Source organism: Orbicella faveolata, unplaced genomic scaffold (genome assembly GCF_042242905.1).
Source record: "Orbicella faveolata isolate gen_17 unplaced genomic scaffold, um_ofav_v1 contig_14, whole genome shotgun sequence".
NCBI classification, from domain to species: domain Eukaryota; kingdom Metazoa; phylum Cnidaria; class Anthozoa; order Scleractinia; family Merulinidae; genus Orbicella; species Orbicella faveolata.
Genome location: NW_028301541.1, coordinates 14,466,490 through 14,485,925, shown reverse-complemented (window position 1 = coordinate 14,485,925; position 19,436 = coordinate 14,466,490). Strand labels below are relative to the sequence as shown.

The window sequence follows — 19,436 nt, the reverse complement described above, 5'->3', positions numbered from 1 at the left end:
TTTATTCATTTTAAATGGCAAGGAAAGTCACTGTAAGGACGTTCAGTGGAGTAGTTTGAAGTTGTGAGAATTTATTTGGTTGCTCGTAGGTCGGCGTTGTAATGGAGCGTAATCCTGTATATCTCTCGCCGCACAATTTTAAGCAATTAAAAAAAAAAATCAGTTGTAGTAGAGTTTACCTCTCTGATCGTTGCTGTATTTAAGAGAATTTCTGTGGAATTCAGCAGCTTAACGAGTTTTCTCGCTTTCTGCTATGCAATTTACGAAGAAAAAGTCCGATTTCGAGTGATTCGCAACGATAGAAATTGTTTTTGTAGTGCAACTTCAAACTTTGCACGAAATTCCACACCTGGAAAACAATATTGGAGAACTTAACTAGTGAACTAGATGGAACTAACATAAATATGTTAGTTCCAAATAATTAAATATGTTCCAAATAAATAAATATGTTCGGAATAAATATGTTCTTTCATACATCTTTCTTTGTATAGTATCTGAGTTACTCGCTCGTCCGCTCTTCAGATTTTTTGTGCTAGTTTGTACACGGCACGTAAGCCAATTCAATGACAAAGTTGCGTAAACAAACCCACTTGTAAGCCAATTTACCGCAGGGAAAAAAAATAGATATGTTATTTGCCGGCTTAGGACCGGTCCGTATAGGGAAAAACTGCGACCTCGGGCTTGAAAATGCTGCCCTCGGCCTGCGGCCACGAGCAGCATTTTCAAGACCTCTGTTTACATCTCCACTTTGAATACTCTGCTGTTCTCTTTATCAAGTTTTTCCTTTTATCTTTACGAATTTCGATCAGTGTTAAAAAGCAAATATGATTTTTGAAATCTTTGCTGTCTTTTGTGATAACGCAAAGATAATCTCAACTTCACGTCAGAAAAAAAATTTATCCTATCGAACAAGCAAGTAATTGTTTGTTCTTTCCTTCCAAAAGGTTGGAGATGTTGAGATCTTGAAAGATAGTCCTAAGTCGACGTGTAGAAACAAATGATACGCAGTTTTACACAGCGCTGTTACCACATACCTTTCTAGATCTAGATATTATAGTTACCTGAGTCTGAATTGGTACCTGTAAGTAGCAAGTTGGCACATGCTGAAAGAGATTAAAAGGTTTGAGTTAAATTTATGCAAGGCTGCTTACAACTTAGAGTTATCGTCATTATTCCATAACACCTCTGCTCATTATCAGCAACATCTTACGGGAATTAAAACATTTAACTGATAAACAAACAGTTTTCTAAGTGTGTACAATCTTTGCCTTTATGGTCATCGTTTTCACGGTTACCAGGTTGATTTTCAATTCCCAACTGACAGAAATTTTGACACGAGAATTCAACTCATTTTTCCAAAGAAGAGAAATAATATCTGTTTTCATTACATGAATATGACCCCGGCAACTCGTATCTTAAAGGCTGATCATGATCAGGATTATTTAGTATTTATTATATGGCTTGTGCTCGTAGCCGATATAACGCGCGCACTGATTGGTCAGTTATAGGGCATTATTTTCCCGTAACGCCGACGGGCTGATTACGGGATTCCAAAAAGGAAAAAGCCACGTAATAAACAACTTATTAACCTCGAACGTTCGGTCTTTGCAGGGAAAATCTCAAACCTCGGCATTGCTGTATTGACCGAGGGATAAGAATTATAATAATAATAATAATAATAATAATAATAATAATAATAATAGTTAGTGCTCATACTAATTTCAATTATGATATCTTGCATTTCGTTTTTTCATTTGTGTTGTTGTTTGACGAAAAAGAACTGTGAAAAAAACGATGGTTACTCCTGAAGCCTGAACTTTTGTGAAGCCTTTGTGCACTCCTCTGAGAGAGTGTAAAGTCTGGAAATATTGTACTATGCTCTGAATGAATATAGCACTTCTAATAGTACCCATGTACCTAGGGGATGGCTTCTACCAAATTCGTCTCTTGCATGAGAATCAAATATCTTATAACTCCCATGATCGGTAAGATAGATACTGACACCAATACATTTTAATGTCAGAATACATCAAGAATAATTTTGTGTCAAGAGTGATCCAAAGCCCTGTCTTTGGACATACTGTACTGATACCCCTCAATTATTGAATCACAATGATTTAGATTACCGGAGTGCAGCTTTCACTATAATTAAGCTAGTAAATTATTTTTCTCAGACATAGCGATCTCCAATTATTGACGGTACTTCTGTTTGCATTAATTAAACCTGCCCTGTACATTGTGACAGCGTTGAATACAATATTGATTGCCATCTCCATAATTTGTACCAGGTCTTTTTACAGCTATGCCCGGGCAGCTATGTATTCCTTTAATCTTATTGTAAATCAAAGCACTCAAACTCACAAAACACACTGTCTTCCAGCTTCTTCACCAAATTACATAAGGTCAACTTGATCATATGGTGCCTTGATTGTTAGAGTAGGATCACTAATATGTATAGAAGGCCCGGGATTTGGTTCAATGTCATTACACAGAGGAGTACAATGCCATCTGTAGCTCGCACTGTTGTACACACTTGATGATGTATCACAGCTACGCAAAGAGAGATATTTGCCGAAAGACTCTCTAAAACTCGACGATTTTCGATTCGGTATTGACCGTGTAGAATATCACTTTTTTCCTCGTCTTTTATACAAACTTGATACTGCTGTTATTGCTTCTAATTCATGCGATCAAAACTAAAAATCATAATCATTCAATAAATAAAGTTAAGAAGCTGGAATATGATAGATGATTGATATATAAACAACCTTGCCAAGAATTAAGTGTCCGCAGGCTTCATTTGCGCATTATCTGGAGAAGTGTTTCACCCAAATATGTAGAGCCTTTGCAAGCGGCACAAATATGGCGGACGTAAAGTAACAGAAACATCTGTCATTGAGTTTTGCAATTGAAACGAAAAGTTATCGCTCTGGAGTCTCGACATGTTAAAATTAATACTTCTTCTAGTGTAAGAATTGTTCAGTTAACAAAACTAAAGCGATAACTCATCTTTTGACTTGCGCGACACGGCATTTCATGTCACGCAACGCAAAAGCTTGGAAACTCAAACGTGCCCTATTATACAAAACGAAGAACCTTGTCGAGCTAACACGTTAATGTTATAAAACGTCATGATCAAGTTCCTAAAGGGTGTTATATCTGATAGAACTAAAACCTCTCGTAAGCGACCACCTCTCCTCAGTGGTCAGTTTTCCAAAATACCAAAAGTTTCCATTAAGCCAAATCACTATATTTGACACCTCTTGTAAGCGACAACCTCTCGTGAGCGACCACGACCACCTTTGAGCTAAAAGTTTGAAATTTTCTTTAATCTCCCGTAAGCGACCACTTAGCAGATAATCGAGCAGAAACTGGATAATAAGGTGTTGTAACATAGTCTCATGGCTGGGTAGTACAAGAGACGGAAATGTATCAATGGGAAGTACAGGATAGTTTTCTTGAAATTGACTTTTCACATGAATAAAACGTTTAACACATGGGGTAAGACTCTGCCGTTACCATATGCTAATGAGGCAACGTGATTTAAGCTTTCGTAAGCGACCACCTCTCGTAAGAGCTTACAATAGGTTCGACTGCATGACCACGTCACATGAAAGACATTCATTTGACACCATGTTATTTGATACCACGCAAGCATTCCATGGCCATGCGAATATAATACACTGACGAAAGCAGAAATAGAAAAATAACACCTGATATTGTACTCTAGATCTGTTTGTGCAAAAAAATAATAAATGAGAGAGGTCAAATAAATATGATAATTACTACGTAAATGTAAATTGCGTTTAACTTTGCTGTAGTTTCCTAGAGTTTGATTACGACGCACCTTGTCTTTATCAGCACCTAAAACTTTCGTAAATGTTCTTTTGTCGTCTGTAGTAAATCTCTGTCCACATTTCTGTTTATTGGTTCTGGTATGACCTTCGCTAAATCACTCGATTCTTTTGCTATTTTGAGTTCGCGGAACGACCCGTATCGGAATATACGCTCAATGACTACGCCATCTTTTAGAGTGGATCTACCGCGAACGGAGTTTGGGTCTGTTTGTTTTAACGTAGAAAAGATGGCACCATTTGTTAAAATATTCGAAATATCTTTTCCTTTTGGCATCGAATTCAACATCGTGGAAAGAAGGTTGAGCCTTTATTACGTGTCTGCGGTATTGCCCATTGCACGTGACTGAGTTTTGACAGGAAATACGAGGGTAATTCGCTCGACTAATTAAAGCAGTTTAGCTGAAATGGACAAACGAGCAGCTCAACAGTCTTTAGTAAATTCACCAACTTTTAAAATAGCTTAAGGATTAGGGTTTTCGTAAGAAGAAAATTACAATAAAACTTCAAACACCCTAATTGCGTGAAATATCTCAATGATAAGGCCTACTCTGGGACCTTAAGTTACCGTAACTTAAGGCGACTTTGGGCTATTTACGGTGACTTTAGGCGACTTAAGCAAAATTGGCAGAAATAGCATTGCGACTTTGGCCGATTTAAGGCGACTACTCGAAAATGCTGTATGCGCGAGGTTTTGAAACAGTGGTTCTTATTTAGCATTATTTCTCACTAACGTTTTTCAACTTCCGTTTGACGGACGAACTTATTATTATTATTATTGTTATTATTATTATTATTATTATTATTATTTACTCTACTTTTCCGTAAAGGATTCCAAATATCAAAACCAATCGTAGAATGAAAAATATTATCAATATTTCGTGATAAAAATGAATATAATTGCAGTGAGCTATTTTTCCGCTATTTTTTTAAACTACAAAGAAATTAACTTTTTGACTATGCAAATCTCTGTCACCTGCTTGGTAGCCGACAATACATTGCCATCTTTTTGCTTTGTCACGTTCAAGCGAAGGTCGAGGGTTTCATTTTCTACTCAAAAAATTTAAAACGAAATTTGTTTATAATCAAGAAAGAAAATCGTCGCAATGACCAAGCGAAAGAGCCGTAAAGCGATTGAAATTAATTGCTCAACATTTCCATGTCTCGAATAAACACAAGCATATTGACAGGAACTTTCAAACGGTAAGGATGAAAAGAAAGCGTATGAACGCTAAACACTTGAAGGTAAAAAACATGAAATCTGAGCTATTGTCTTTGTATTTGTCAGTATGATTGTCTCCTTGTTGTAAAGGCATAACCCAAGCACACTATTTGAAAAACACTACTTAAAAAGTGACAAAAAATAAAAAAAAAATATAGATAGCATGTCCTTTAAAGACTGTTTAAGTCGACTTTTCGCGATAAAAACCGAAATTTAGTAGTCAATGTTGTTTCGCAAGTGGAGTAAAGAGCCCAAAGAAACTCGTTCTGTTACTCGCTATTTTCCTCTGGTTCACTGTTTCAGGGCATATAACATTCAAACCATCAATTTAACAAATACTTAGTACCAAGTAGAAAGAATAATTGTTTTTTTTATTAGCCACGGAAGATGCAAGGTTGGTTAAACTGTCGGCGATTCCTCCTGAGCTGTCGGTCCAAATTTCACTGCCCACTGTTGCTCAGCTGCCTATAAACTTTGCAGATCACAATCTATAAACGCTTCATTTCTCAAATATAATAATAATTTTAGTTATATTCTCGGCTCTCAGTCAACTTCACTTTAGATAAAGAGAGAGAAAAAATGTTTATACTCACTCAAGAGAATGATTACTAAGCGAATTCCCGTCCTCATTTTAAATTTCCTTATTTGTTCCTGAATAAAGTTCCTCCCATCAACACATTCAGTTAAACGGTGGTCGCAATTCCAAACTCTTTGCAATTAACTCAGTATACAGTTTATATTGAGGAGATAGGCTGTCATGTAATTTCTCTCTATAAACGTTTACCAATAAAGGCAGTGTGACGTAATCCGGATTTAAAATACATAGCAGACGGAAAGTTTTCCCTGAATTAGCATCTAATGCGGGGGTGACTTGTCACTCTAGAGAACATATGGTGGAACTCAAGCGACTCAAATGATATGCTCAAACAAACGGAACGTCTTAGAGGTTGACTAAAACGCCATGAATCAATGTTTTAGACTATAATGAAAGGCACGCAAGAGCTTTTGAGGCAAGCATTGGTCCATAAACTTGTAGTCGTAACGACAAGTCTAAATAACACTGACAAAGCAGCGAAAAATATGGCAGACTAAATAAACAGGATATGTTAATTAACATGCAATATTGTTATCCTGGCTTAGCCACAGTCTATTTTAATTCAGAATTGAAGTCGATGTAGTCAGTCGCTTCATGATTTTTACAAATTTTCTAAAAAAAGCGACCATGAAGATTCAAAGTAGGGTTCGGGTTTTTACGAATCCTTTCTTGAAGAATTCAGAGAGCCAACTTAGACTGCACATACTGCTCATGCTCACACCTGTCGTACGTTTGATATGCTTAACTGCCAATGACAAGAACTGCTTCCTAACTATGCAAAACTCTGAAGCTGCTTGAGATTGAAGTGATAAAGTTGTGTGCATCACTAAAAATGCGACCCATATTGGGTTTTTTTTTTTTTTTTCGTAAGTCGAGACCATTAAAATAACCATTAAAATACACTGAAATAACGATAATTTAACTAAAATAAACATAACGATAATAAGAAACAATTGTGCACCTCACGTTTACATTTACGTTAAATTGTTAACGTGGTAAAATTTTAGTGAAAACAATAGCCTTTTTGTCCACAGCTTCGTTATTGTAATGCTGATTTTAGTAGCAGATTGACCCTGGGTTCATCCAGCCAGCCAAGAGTTGTAGGCCTGACCAGCCAGACCGCATCTCTGGGTGTCTAGAGGCTTGTATCAACAATCAGATAAACGAAGAATTTTTTTTTCTCTGCATAGACCTGTATCCATAAGCGTGAGGGCTGTTGGGGCTTCGGAACTTTTTGACGGTACTTGACAGAAAACATTCCAGGAGGTTTCAAGGCTTTTCGGGCTCTTTCCGTGACGCTTTCCTCGCCATGTCGAATGATCTGAGGGTTTCAGGTATTCTTTCTCGGAATATAGCCATATATCGGTCAATCAGTATCGTGGAAATCCACGAAATGGGTATTATATTTATTTCCATTCCAAATTTCCTATCAACAAAGCAATGACAATTCAAAGCGAACGAAGTTTTTTTTTTTCTTGTTTTGTGGTAGCACTGATAAGAACCGTTTTAAAATCTTCCTTGTACGGAGGAAGAAATAACTTTTCCTTTGCCTAAAATAAAGAGAAAATTGATTCTTGTATATTGGAGTAGTTATTGCCAATTTAGGCTAAGTAGGTTCTCAATTAGTTTCAATTTTTCAGACTACTTTTTTTTCCTTCGTATCTCCTCTACATGTAGAATTTATCCAGGTACACCAATGAAATTAACAACACTAATCTCGGGTACCTTGTTGCAAAACCTCAGACTCTTACTCAAATCTAGTCCTCAGAGTGATAAGGTAAATAAAACCTTGGCATTGCCAATAAGATTATAGTTATTACAACTGACATGAAGTACTTCTCAAACTAAAGCAACTTTCATTAATATTTGTCTTAGATTTTCAGGGATCATTTTATGACTTACATGTATACAGCTATTTGATTGATATTCGAATGGAAAGTACCAATGGAATATTTTGATTTTTATTGTTTTTATATTACTGGTCTCCCAAACAAAAAGTGATATCAATATTTACAATCTATTTTGGAAATGCATAATGCAAGTTACGTTTAACACTAGAACAGCTGTAACACTAGAACAGTTATAACCAGCCGGCCGCCGGGGGAGTAGGAAGTAATCCACTATGAAGTGACTAGTATTCTGTAATGAATGGCGCCATTAGGTAGAGGCGTGGGCTCCTGGCAGAGGGCATACCTTGCCCTGGCACAGTTTTGAAAGACCATCTTGAGGTGTACAAATACTTCAAGTCGCCTTATGTGACAGAAAACGGGATACGTTCCGTCCTGATGGGCCACTTGACTCGTATACAGACTTTAATGTAAAAACCACGAAAGGCAACATTGACCTTATTTGCATCGTGCAAACGAGTTACAGCTAAACTAAGCGGGTTTACCTTTGCAAATGGCTGAACCGTCCAGTAATTAAGCTTTGAACATAGTTAAACCCTATAATTATCAAAATCTTCATCGTAATCTATTACCTATCAGACTAGCAGCCGTCTAATAAGACAAAAGAAAGAAAAAAAAATTGTTTTTTGTTTGTTTTTTTTTAATTTTTCGCGAAGAGCTGAAATTTGTTTCTTGGTATAGACCCTAGTTTAACTCCTTCAGTTAAGTGGCATGCCGGTCAAAAACTAGGTCTACCCTAGCGCACTGAGCACTATTAAAAACAACATTTGAATGTTCGAACATTATGTAGAATGCTAGACTAGTTAAACATTCATAAAGAACGTTTCCGGCACTACTATTCGTATTAAACTCGAGGAACACTAGCTATCAGATATAAAACTGACGCCCATTGAAACTAACTAACAGAGATAGAATCCAAACGAAATCTTGTCTAATTCCCAAGAACAAAATAAAAGCTAGCTTCAGCACTCGGTAGCAAAAAAAAAATAAATATATTTTAACACAACTTGTTCTTTACTGCTGCGCTATTTAGGATGTAAAACTTAGTTATTTGTCATTTAGATAACAGGAAAACTCGTTCATAATCAGTTCCAAGAACAAACTAAGCTCATTAGTCATATGATTATACTAGAGTAGCTGAAAGTTTCCTCTTCATCACTGCTCCTTCAGCTCAAAAACGCCGCTACATGACCGCAATTCAATCATTTCCGCCGTGCCGACAACACTTGGATTGACCTTTGAAGTTGCCCTCGCAGGGCCTGGATCGTTAACAGCTGGAAAAATCACACTTAGCTTTCTTTTAAACCGCTCTCTTCTAAACTGCAGATTTAATAAAACAACAGAATTGATTGAGAAAAAATATGTCTCTTACTTTTGTTTCAGTTGCACTTTGTTTTCTAACGTATTGTTTGGTTAGCTATTCACAAACTAGTTGGATTCGTTCCCAGTCCCTCCAGGGATCAAAACTGCTCTTGATTAGTTAACCCGAGGCAAGTGAGATTTCTCTTGTTCCTTTTATTTATTCCCAGCGTCTCGACTAGTTTTTCCGATAATGCTGGAAAATTACCGGCGAGGGAACCTTCTTACTGAGAAGAAAAAAAAAATGGAGTTAACCGGCTACTTTTCTCGACGGCTAGCCTATTTTGAGTTCATACTGTCTAGATCTGAGCTTCGTTACGCAATCTCGAGGAAGATTGCGTGACGAGCCCAAGAAGCCTGTAGTAGTGGGCTACACTGCGCCAGAAGTGATACTGAATCACAGATAACAGATGAACTGTTAGAAGAAATTCATTTCCTGACTGTCTTCAGAATCCTCTCACCTGGTTGTTTCTTGCACAGTGTAGGAGAAAAATCAAGAGCCCCTTCAAAAGAAAGGTATTAAAATAAGCAAATTATACACGCACTTAGGTAGACCAAGATAAAAACTCTTTTCAAGACCTTGGTATACCGGCAATCGATTGTTTTGAAATACTGTCTGAGACCAGTAACACTTATTGTTATCAAGTATAATAATTTCTCATTTAAAAACAGCAAACACACCAAATTACACACAGTTGTAATTAAAGGTACAGGTCGGGAAAGCGATTTTTGTCGAAAACAAAATCTATATCAAACCATTAATTACAAATGCATTTAGGAGTGCAAAGGCAATTGAACTGTAGGAACAAATAACTCACCTGAGTAGAGTTGAGGATAGTAAAAATGTAGATGAAAGCTTTGTGTAATGTCGTCAGAAGACCAAACAACCACGTGATCCCAAGCAAAGGACTAATTACCAAGCATGCTTTGATGCCAAGTCTGCAAAAAGATGATATAAATGAGAATGAGTTGATGGAACGTAGACAAAATTAATCACAAGTTTTCGATTTCATTGCATTGAATAAGTGATATAATAATGCACATACATGTACGAAAGAAAAAAAAAACCTATCTTCCGAATATTTTTGGGATGTAAATCAACCGATTTACTCTCTCAATATAAATAGACCATATTCGTATTCTCGGTATGGGATTGGAACTGGCTTGCAACTGAGGCTAATGGCTAATGCGGAGGGTCTTTTAAATGCAAATAGCATTTGTCTTTTTTTAATGATATTTTCGCGTATGAACCTCCACTGCAAGCTAGTTCCAGTTCGATACCGATAATACAAATATGGTCTATTGTGTAAGTGAAGAAAAATTCACTTCTAAATGTTCAGTCAACATGAGAGAAAAAAAAATTAGAAGCATGGATTGTATCAAACGTTGCTGAACTAAATCTTGTTGTGAGAGTAAAGCAAACTATGTCCTCTTTCGGTAAATGTTCTTCTTACCGTATCTGGTGAATATTATTATCTCCTGCTGTTGGCTGCATTGTGGTGATTTCCTTTACGACCCGAACTAATATCAACAAGTTGAGCTAAAGAAAAAAAAAAAAAACAGAACATGGGCTTTGGCTTAAGTTTTATGAATGAATCTCTATATACGGCATCTGTTTAAGGAATATCACGACCTCTACCGAGAACGTCATTATCTATTGAACTTTATTACAATGATTCGATGCATTTCTAGTCAAGAAGACTAACTAGGCGGTCGTTTTACTTACGGTTTCAATCCCCAACACGATTGCGACAAACATCCAAATCACACTATTATGCGAAGACATCCAGCAGCTTAAAGCAAAAGTAAAACTATAACAATTGATACATACTAGGACCTCGATTTCTGAAATCGTGACAGAATGCAGCAAATAAAAGAGGAGCAACGGAAACGTTAGCAAAGCGCTTACTAATCATCATCGACAAAACTATGGATTCCATCTTTTCCTGCAGCAATGCTCAACGATATGGCGACAATGACAGCGGGAAAACCTGCGGTAGAAACATATTTAGGGAAACATTTCAAGAGTGTAGCAGAACAGACACTGCAGCTAAAAGGGGCTCAAGAACTTACCCCACGACATCACGTGATACATGCGCATGTTGTTTTCGATGTTGTAAACCTTTACAACCAGCAAGTAAAGGTAGATTCCCTCGACGAGCATCCAACAGAAAGCTGCCATCAGAAAGTACTGCAGAAGAGCGGCTACTGTAACACAAGCACCCTGTAATGCAGCGCAGTACATTAGATATTGATATAGTAGCTAATAGTGTACATTGAGTGGTCGCTTCACGGTATTTACATCCTCTCTCAGCTTAGCCACCACTCTAACCTCTAACTCTGACATTCCAAAGGTTTCTTACCATGTTTTCTGTGGCTCCAATTCCGGAAAGAAATAGTATCTGTCCAGTTCCGAGGGATGCAGCCAGACTCATTCTGATTTGGGATAGAGGCTGATGCACATCGCTGAGTCCGAAAGAAAAGCAAAACAAAACGCCAAATGTGAATAATATAAAAGCTTACTGTTAGACCTCCATTACCATGGGTGATGAGGCCTTTTCTCTCAGGACAAATAAGCCAAAAGGCAAACCGCGTGAAAACTTGTGGGTGTGGGAAGGGGGAGGGGCTCAATTTCTAATGGCAAAACATTTATACCACTCTTCCAAATTGTGTTTTTCAATATTGTGAAACTTTTCCATTAGTAATTCCCAAAGTTTTGCATTATTTTGAGTTAACCGTTTCAGGCACCATGTCTTAGAACACACGATTCCAACACTAGTGCGAAATTAGGCAGAGCCTGGGTGAGTCTAGATATATACATACATACAAACTTTATTGACGCACGCTAAGTGGGTTTTTCAGTTGCAGTATAAACGAAAACTACAAATTGAAATACTATAATAGCAATAAATACATTCAGAAATGCTATAAAGATTTAAAAATACGGTAAATAAGAAAAGATATGTCATTTACCCTACTAAAATATTACATTCAACTATTTAAAAAATCTGCAAAATGACGCTTGAAGTTTTTAGGGCATATTAAACACTTAAGATTGTGACTTAAAGAGTTGTTTGGCTCCTCTGTAAACGAGAGAGCGCTGACCAGTTGACAAGCGGCAAAAAGATATGGCCAGGCGTATGTCCAGGGTGTTAGACGATCTAGTTTGTCTAGATCATATCTACTCAAGTACTTCAAATGTTAAACATGTAATTCATCTTATTTAGGAACATTCAGACAGTACCTTTGTAAGCGTTCTAGGTATTTGTTTAGTTTTTCTCTTACTCACGTGAGAAGCGCATATGCTATTATAGTCATAGTTACTCCTGTTATGGAGAGAGCTAACCCCACGTAAGTAAGAATCCTCAATATCTTCTCATCCGTCTTTGTGAGCTTCCAGTTTATAAATTAGCAAAAAAGAAAGAAAAAACAAAAACAAAAACAAGATATTACAACATAAAGATTTGACTATCTTTTTGAATATTTCCTCATACCTGCATAACTCTTAATTGACAATGTAACTAGAATTTAGGCAAAAACCAATTTTGGAATTACAATAGGTGGGCTACCCAATTTGCTTGTAAGTTGAGTATGGGTGGAGGGTCTGTGTCGGAACACGCAAAGACTCGCAGCAGTCAGTAGCTAGGTTATATTTTGAGGCACTCTACTTTTAGAGGGCCTCTATACATTAGGGATTATAAAAGGATACCGGCGAACTGTTGAACGGATAAAGGTGAGTTAAATATGCCATCCAATTACTGCAGTATCAAATCCATGTGGGTGTCTGGAGAACCCGAATAGCAAATAGCGAATAGTCGCGAATAGCGAATAGCGAATAGTCCCGAATAGTGCGGATGGTCTCGAATAGTGCGAATAGTGGCGAACAGTCGTGGAAAGTGGCGAATAGTGACGAATAGTCGTCAATAGTCAACGCTTTATATTTTATATCCTGCGTTGATTAATTATCCTAATAAGTAACAGAATTTCGGTGAATTTATTACCTTTTCTTCTCCGGACTCAGGCTAGGGCTGTTCATCGCCGACATTAAGAGAACAGAAAACACCAGGATAATCTAATAAAGACTTATTTACGCTTTTGCAGTGGTTAAAACAGAAGAAATTACGTTTAGATACACCTTTTGTCGTGATAAGCAGTGATAAGCGTCTGTGCTTTTTAGCGGGAAAATCCCATGCTACGTTGCGGCGAGGTTGTCTGCGAGATACTGGGTACCCTATTTGCTACGATTTGCCACTATTTGCCACTATTCGAGACTGTTCACCACTATTCGCACTATTCGGGACTATTCGCACTATTCGTGTTATTCGCTATTCGCTATTCGGGTTTTCCAGACACCCAATCCATGTCGCTTCGATCAGTGACGACAACTTCTTGCAGTGGAGACCACCTCAGAACCCAACTACAGATTGCTACAAAAATTACCGAACCGCGGATAGAACTCGAATTTTTGTACATCGACCACTCCTACTTTTTTGTTGTTGACCCGCCCACATTCTTGGTGACGTGCTGTTGTGAGTTGACTGGAAGGTGGAGTGTTCGAGGTATAAAAATTCCAGCCCATTCCATGGTTCGGTGATTTTCGTGGTACACCTTACCCCACTGTTGGCATCGCTATGGTCAAATAAAACAGCAAAGTGAGTCAAATGGTTGCAACTGCATTCCGTTTCTTCTACATTGCTTCTCGATTTCACAGCATGACATCCTTCCCTGGACCATCCGTCAGGGCTTCAAGGAAACAGACTTAGATTTTAGAACTTTTTATTGTTTTGCACTATTTACATATTTTTATAACAATCAATACAGAAACACAGAAACACAAATTACAATAAACGGAAATTAAAATGCGCGTGATGACCAAAGTAGCTAATAAGGCTTTCGGGTCGGTCACTGGCACGTTAAGTTAACTGGCGTAGATAATAAGCATATATAACTACATGAGGAAAAAAAAATCAGTACAAAGTGTATTATGTAAATTACGGTAAGCAACGTGTTACGTTATCTTACTAAGCCGAATTTCCACAACTGGAAAGGAAAGAAAAGATAACACGATATTTTGATTCCTTCTTTCTTGAGGAGAATAAGTGAACTTATCGCTTATAAACGACAATCTTACTGCTCACACTGAGCCCTTGTTGCCGCTAATCATAGACGCGAAATCGGGCAGCGTTGTCCAGCAACAATGTACCACGTAAATCTTTACTTAAAAATTGTCACTTGATACTCACCTTCTTTCCCCGAAGCCAGTCCAAAACACACAGACTCTCTTGCCGTCTGGAACCTGCTTAGAACAGATTTAATTTCAAACCTTTTTTTAACTCAGTGGCTGCAAAACGACCATAGAGCATTTGTTTCTGTGGTTACCTTCAGGTGCCTGAAACTCAGGGTGACGTTCTCCATTAATTTTCCCGGCTTTGGATTCATCGTGATTGCCACTATTTTGGTACCGAGTCGCCTACATAGAATATAAAAATGAAAATCTAAGTTGACCAATCGACTTCTCGTAATTTTGAAGCAGCAGATTCATGTACATGTAGTAGTTTAACTTATACACAGGTTTTGCAAGCTATTCCTCGGGCGTGCATGGTTATACGTTCTTGCGAATCACTGTAAATTTTATGAGTTTATATGAAATGTACATGTCTGTACGGAAAATAAATACAATAGAAAATGACCTCCTCTCGCTACGCGTGTGCTGTTGAATTTTTGAGCCTTTGAAAGCGATTTCCGCGTATTTTAGCCTTACAGTCTGATCACTCTTGAAACTCCGCGTAACTACGCAATCACTCGTCGAATAGCAATAATTTTAAGGCCCGTTTACACAGGATTTTTATGGCGCAATTCAATACAATTTATTTCGCGTCGAAACTGCAAATTCAAAATCGCGCGTAAAAAAAAAAAAAAAAAGAGCTGTGATTTCAGTGTGATTCTCACGCGATTTGGAGTTTCGATCGTGATCAAAACCTGATGCAATTTTGCGGCGAATTCTGATGAGAAAAGTGACAATCATCAACAAGGAGGGACCCCTCGGGATGTTTTTTTTAAGAATACATTCTTTTGTGAGTTTGAGTTGTGCCAAATTACTAACACCAGTAATTACTAGAGGAACTACAAACAAACTGAAAACTTAAGCTATGGAGGAAATTCAGATAAACCCCGAAAGGCAGCCGATAAATCGCATTATAATTGCATCGAACTCGCAATTGGTTTACACTTGCAATGCCTGCTCTCTGACTTGTTACCTGGAGTTGTCATGTCCATCTCTATTGGAATGATTAGCTACAAATAACGCGTGAAGTTCGTTGTACGCAATACCAACTACGACCGTCTCTAGATTAAAACAAAAAGAACGTTACATTACAAAAATGGACGATGAAGACTATCCAGGTACGCATAGTTTAAATGCCGTAATATGTTGAAGGTGACTTGAGCCAGACAACATATCGTACGCAACAGCACAATACAAGGATAAAGATCATTTGGGTAGAAACGCTCCTATTTTTGCAACGTTTTCAGGTAAATGTAGAAAAGACTAACTAGACAAACCGTTGTCATTGAAATTAGCGTGGGGAACTTCGATAAATGCTTCTCTTTTAGGTTCCTCAAAAAGAAAGTCGTTCGCATTTCGACGTGAGCCTCGCCGAATAGCAAAAGCTGTAAGGTAAGGTGGACATGAAATTTAATAACGTTTGTACTACAATTCGATTACAGTTATACAGATTGAAATCAATGAATGAAAATCGATGACTGAAACGTACATGAATGACTGAGTGAGTGACTGATGGATTGAGGGAAACGCAGATTGACTGACTGACGGACTGACTAGCTGGGCGACTATTTGTTGCTTGCCTCTTGCTTGCTTGCTTGATCGATCGATCGATCGATTGATCGACCGATTGATGGATTGATTGATTGATGGATTGATTGATTGACTGATTGGGTGAGTGAGTGATTGATTGAGGTTGCGATCATTAACCATGGGAGTAGCTGCGAACGTAGACAAAAAAATTGACGTGACTACTCACCAAGGCTGTTGGAAACGACCCTAATTTGCTGCGTTAATTCGCTGAGATGGTAATTGCTATAATTAAGCAAAAGTCTCTCAAAGCTAAGTGACATCCTAAAGATAGATTCCCTTCGTGATTGATCTTGAACATTCTCGATATCGATGTCTTTATACAGCTCGGTTATGTTCGTAAACAAATTGACCGCCTCCTGAAAAAAAAAGGGGGGGGGGGTTGAAAATTGTTCTGGGGTATTGTTATTTCATATAACAAATCAGCTCAAACACAGTTAGCATATATAGGTCAGTAAATCAACGAAAAGAATAGATACCTGCAAGGAGGTGTTTTGCCTGACATCTAATTTGTCCAATGCAGAAATGAATTTCTTCTCCTGGGTGTAGAAGATGAAATTCGCATTCATGATCTTCTGCGTGATTTGATGTATGTGAACAAACTGAGAAAGAGCGTGGATGGGTTGAGTCCACGTTAAAATTAACAGCTGTGCTTAATACTTACCAATGCTGCTGTTGTTGTTGTTTTTGATGTTGTTGCAGTTGTTGATGTTGTTGCTGTTGTTGATGCAGTTGTTGCCGTTGTTGTTGTTGTTGTTGTTGTTGTTGCTTCTGCTGCAGACGTTGTTGTTGCTTTTATTGCGGATGTTTCTGCTACTGCTGTCGTTGCAGTTGTTGCCGATGTTGTTGTCGCTGTTGTTGTTGCGTTTTCTGCTGCTGTTGTTGGTGTTGTTGTTTTCGAGTTGCAGATGTTTGTGGTCCTGCTGCTGCTGATGTTGCTGTTGCTGTTACTGCTGAAGTTGCTGTTGCTGTTGTTCCTGTTGCATATGATGCTGTTGCTACTGTTGTTGCTGTTGCTGTTGTTTTTGTTAATTTCTGTCGTTGCTGTTGTAACTGACGTGGGAATTGATTATGTCACATTACTGCTCTGTAAGTATGTCACGTGATAACTAATTACCAAAGCGGAGACGAGCAGAAACATCAACAACAATCAATCAACACTAAATTCATACGCGTTACGCCTAAAAGCTAAGTAAGCTCGATCAAAATACGAACGTGTATTTAAAAAAAAAAAAAAAAAAAAAATATATATATATATATAGATAATAAACAATGGTAGCAAGACTTCAATTCATCGTATATATATATATATATATATATATATATATATATATATATATATATATATATATATATATATAATGTCTGGATTTATGAAAACGGTGTTAAAGACCGAATCAAGTGTTTTTTGATTTGTTTTTTTGATTTGTTTTTTGTTTTTTTTTTCTGCTTTCGCTATGACAGCAACTTGTAAATCTTACCTAGCATTAAATGTAGAAACTCCCTGCCGCATGTTTCATTTATTTAGGTTTTTTTTCAACATTTATCGACGACCCCCCCCCCCCCCCCCCTCCCCCTCCCACCCCCTTTTCAATTTGCGTGAATTTTAGCCCAGGCTACACTCGTCTGAATTCAGTCCGCGCGGTGACTCTGACAAGGAGCGACCGATTAGCGTTCTGTATTTGCTGTCTAAAGGAAGTCTGCCCGAGGACATCATTAAGTCCAATGAAGGCCCAAGTCTAACGATTTGCTAATAAGCGTCGTCCATTATCGTACGTGAGGCGGGCCTGAGGAGATGTGTAAACTGTACGGGTCACATTTAGTCCCGTAACAGAAGGCCGTTTGCCCTGTGGCGATAATGTTGTGCTTGCTTTAGACAGCAAAACTCTTTAGCCACATCAATTTAGGGCTTAGACGTGCAACGGACTAGACATTTCTAGCTGCTGTTGGCGTCATTTGCTTTGAACTTTGATGTAGCTAAAGACTTAGAGAAAAAATCTGTTGAAATCTGGATGTGCCATTCCGCGCTCGACAAAATTGAAGTACATCCGGGACATTGCTATTTGCCAGCAAAACATGGCCACGAGGAGAGAGAAGAACATGAGTTCAAGCGCTGATCGTGAGTAGAATTTCCGTGTTTTATCAATTTTAGGCGTTCTCGGCTTAGCTAAGTATCAGAACTGTCTGTGATTCGCTAGCGCGGAAGAAATTTATTTGCGTGGCTTCCGGGCGATAATTGACGTAACGACAACACGTTGAGTGTTCGCTTACTGCTAACTATGGCCTAGTTTGTTTGAATTTCAATCGATTCTCGATGTAGGAAGTTCTTGTTCAGTCCATTTAGGACGATGCAGGCCTTTAGAAAGCAATAGATTGGCTCTCCGCCGCGGTTTTAATATCTGTACGTTCGTGTTGATTTAGACTCCAATTTCGTGTTAAAAGCACTCTTAATTAAATTGTACAATTCATGATTCAACGAAAAGACGGTGAATTTAGTCTTCCTGGCCTCAAAAGGCATACAGGAGAGTTATTTGCTGCTATTTGAACTACGATAAGCCTCGTGGAAAGCTAGCTCTGGGAGAGAATTGTAGCAAGATTATCACTGACAAGTCAAATTCTATGGCTACGTTTTTGCGAATTCGGTCAGATATTGAGATGAAATGTCACGTAACGGCTACTTTTTGGCTGAAATATAGAGGTAAATAACCGATTCCACTGCTTACCATGCTCTTGTTAGCGTGACTGGCTAATTTAACCCACAGTAAAGACATAGTGAGGTCATTTAGGTGAAATCGCAGAGGTTAAGCCTGTCTAAATCAGTGCCGCGGCGAACCAAATGATCAATGTAAGCTCTAATTTAGCTTTGTTTGGCTCGTTCAATTCATTTGCAGCGACTTCAAAGGCTTGTATAGGCATGGTATGGACTCTGTTAAGAGTACACGAGGTAGATAACACTTTCGGTATGACATGGTCATATTTATGTACATTTTCTAACCGATTTTCCAAAAACATGCCCGCTATTTTGGTGCAAAGTCTTTAACGCGGTTTTCATAAATTCAGACATATATAAAATTCAAGAAAAAGAGCGCTGATCGCCTCCATGAAACTTAAACTAGGCTGACATTTAGGTATGAACTCGAATTCGGTCGACAGAAGGTACTGACAACAACAGCTGGGTGAACTTCATCGTTCCTTGAGGATTTTGCACAAAAAAAAACCTCGCTTCAGCAGTGCCTTTAATAAAACGATCGTTAGCTCATCATGATGTTCTGATTTTTTTTATTTATTTATTTATTTTTTTATCTACTATTGATATATTGAATGACGTTTCAGTCGCGGGTTTATATCGAACATTTAAAAGTGTTTTCTTTGAGCTTCCAAGCGCAAGGGCAATTCCCTTCCCTCCACCCCCCTTTCTCCTCCTCCTCTCAACAGGGTTCATATGGAATCTGGGAATCCGGATCGAGCGATGCGAATTGGCCACATTCGATATATCAATATTCTAACATCGATCTGAGGCTTTCGGGTAAAAATTGCATTTTTTTAAAGTTTCCTTTGTCTTTCAATTCCCTTGGATATAAAGAAAACACACCAAACATAAAAGTTTGTCCTGAAAGCCTCGGAGCCA

The 19,436-nt window shown here is 38.0% G+C and overlaps 1 protein-coding gene and 1 long non-coding RNA gene across 2 annotated transcripts in view; one reads left to right on the top strand and one right to left on the bottom strand.

Moving 5' to 3' along the window:
• LOC149114133 (uncharacterized) overlaps window positions 1–19,436 on the top strand; it is a 477,513-nt gene that overhangs the window by 382,615 nt on the left and 75,462 nt on the right. The gene's annotated exons all lie outside the window — the stretch shown is intronic.
• Window positions 9,384–17,056, bottom strand: LOC110061712 (adhesion G protein-coupled receptor D1-like). The gene is made up of 15 exons (XM_089287642.1): window positions 16,288–17,056; window positions 15,978–16,167; window positions 15,499–15,606; window positions 15,195–15,282; window positions 14,317–14,407; window positions 14,181–14,233; window positions 13,551–13,680; window positions 12,227–12,330; window positions 11,301–11,403; window positions 11,011–11,161; window positions 10,847–10,928; window positions 10,664–10,730; window positions 10,392–10,477; window positions 9,756–9,876; window positions 9,384–9,440 (listed from the first exon to the last, which is right to left on the bottom strand). The coding sequence occupies exons 1-15, from the start codon at window positions 16,375–16,377 to the stop codon at window positions 9,384–9,386; spliced, it is 1,521 nt and encodes a 506-aa protein (XP_089143768.1). The 5' UTR covers window positions 16,378–17,056.

Bases quoted from the DNA above. Each gene is read 5' to 3' on its own strand.
- LOC110061712 (XM_089287642.1), bottom strand. From the start codon at position 16,377: ATGAATGCGAATTTCATCTTCTACACCCAGGAGAAGAAATTCATTTCT. The intron at 12,331-13,550 runs GTAAGGTGTACC...ATAAACTGGAAG, and splicing joins ATAGCGATGCCAACAGTGGG to CTCACAAAGACGGATGAGAA. The intron at 11,162-11,300 runs GTAAGAAACCTT...GCTGCATTACAG, and splicing joins TTGGAGCCACAGAAAACATG to GGTGCTTGTGTTACAGTAGC.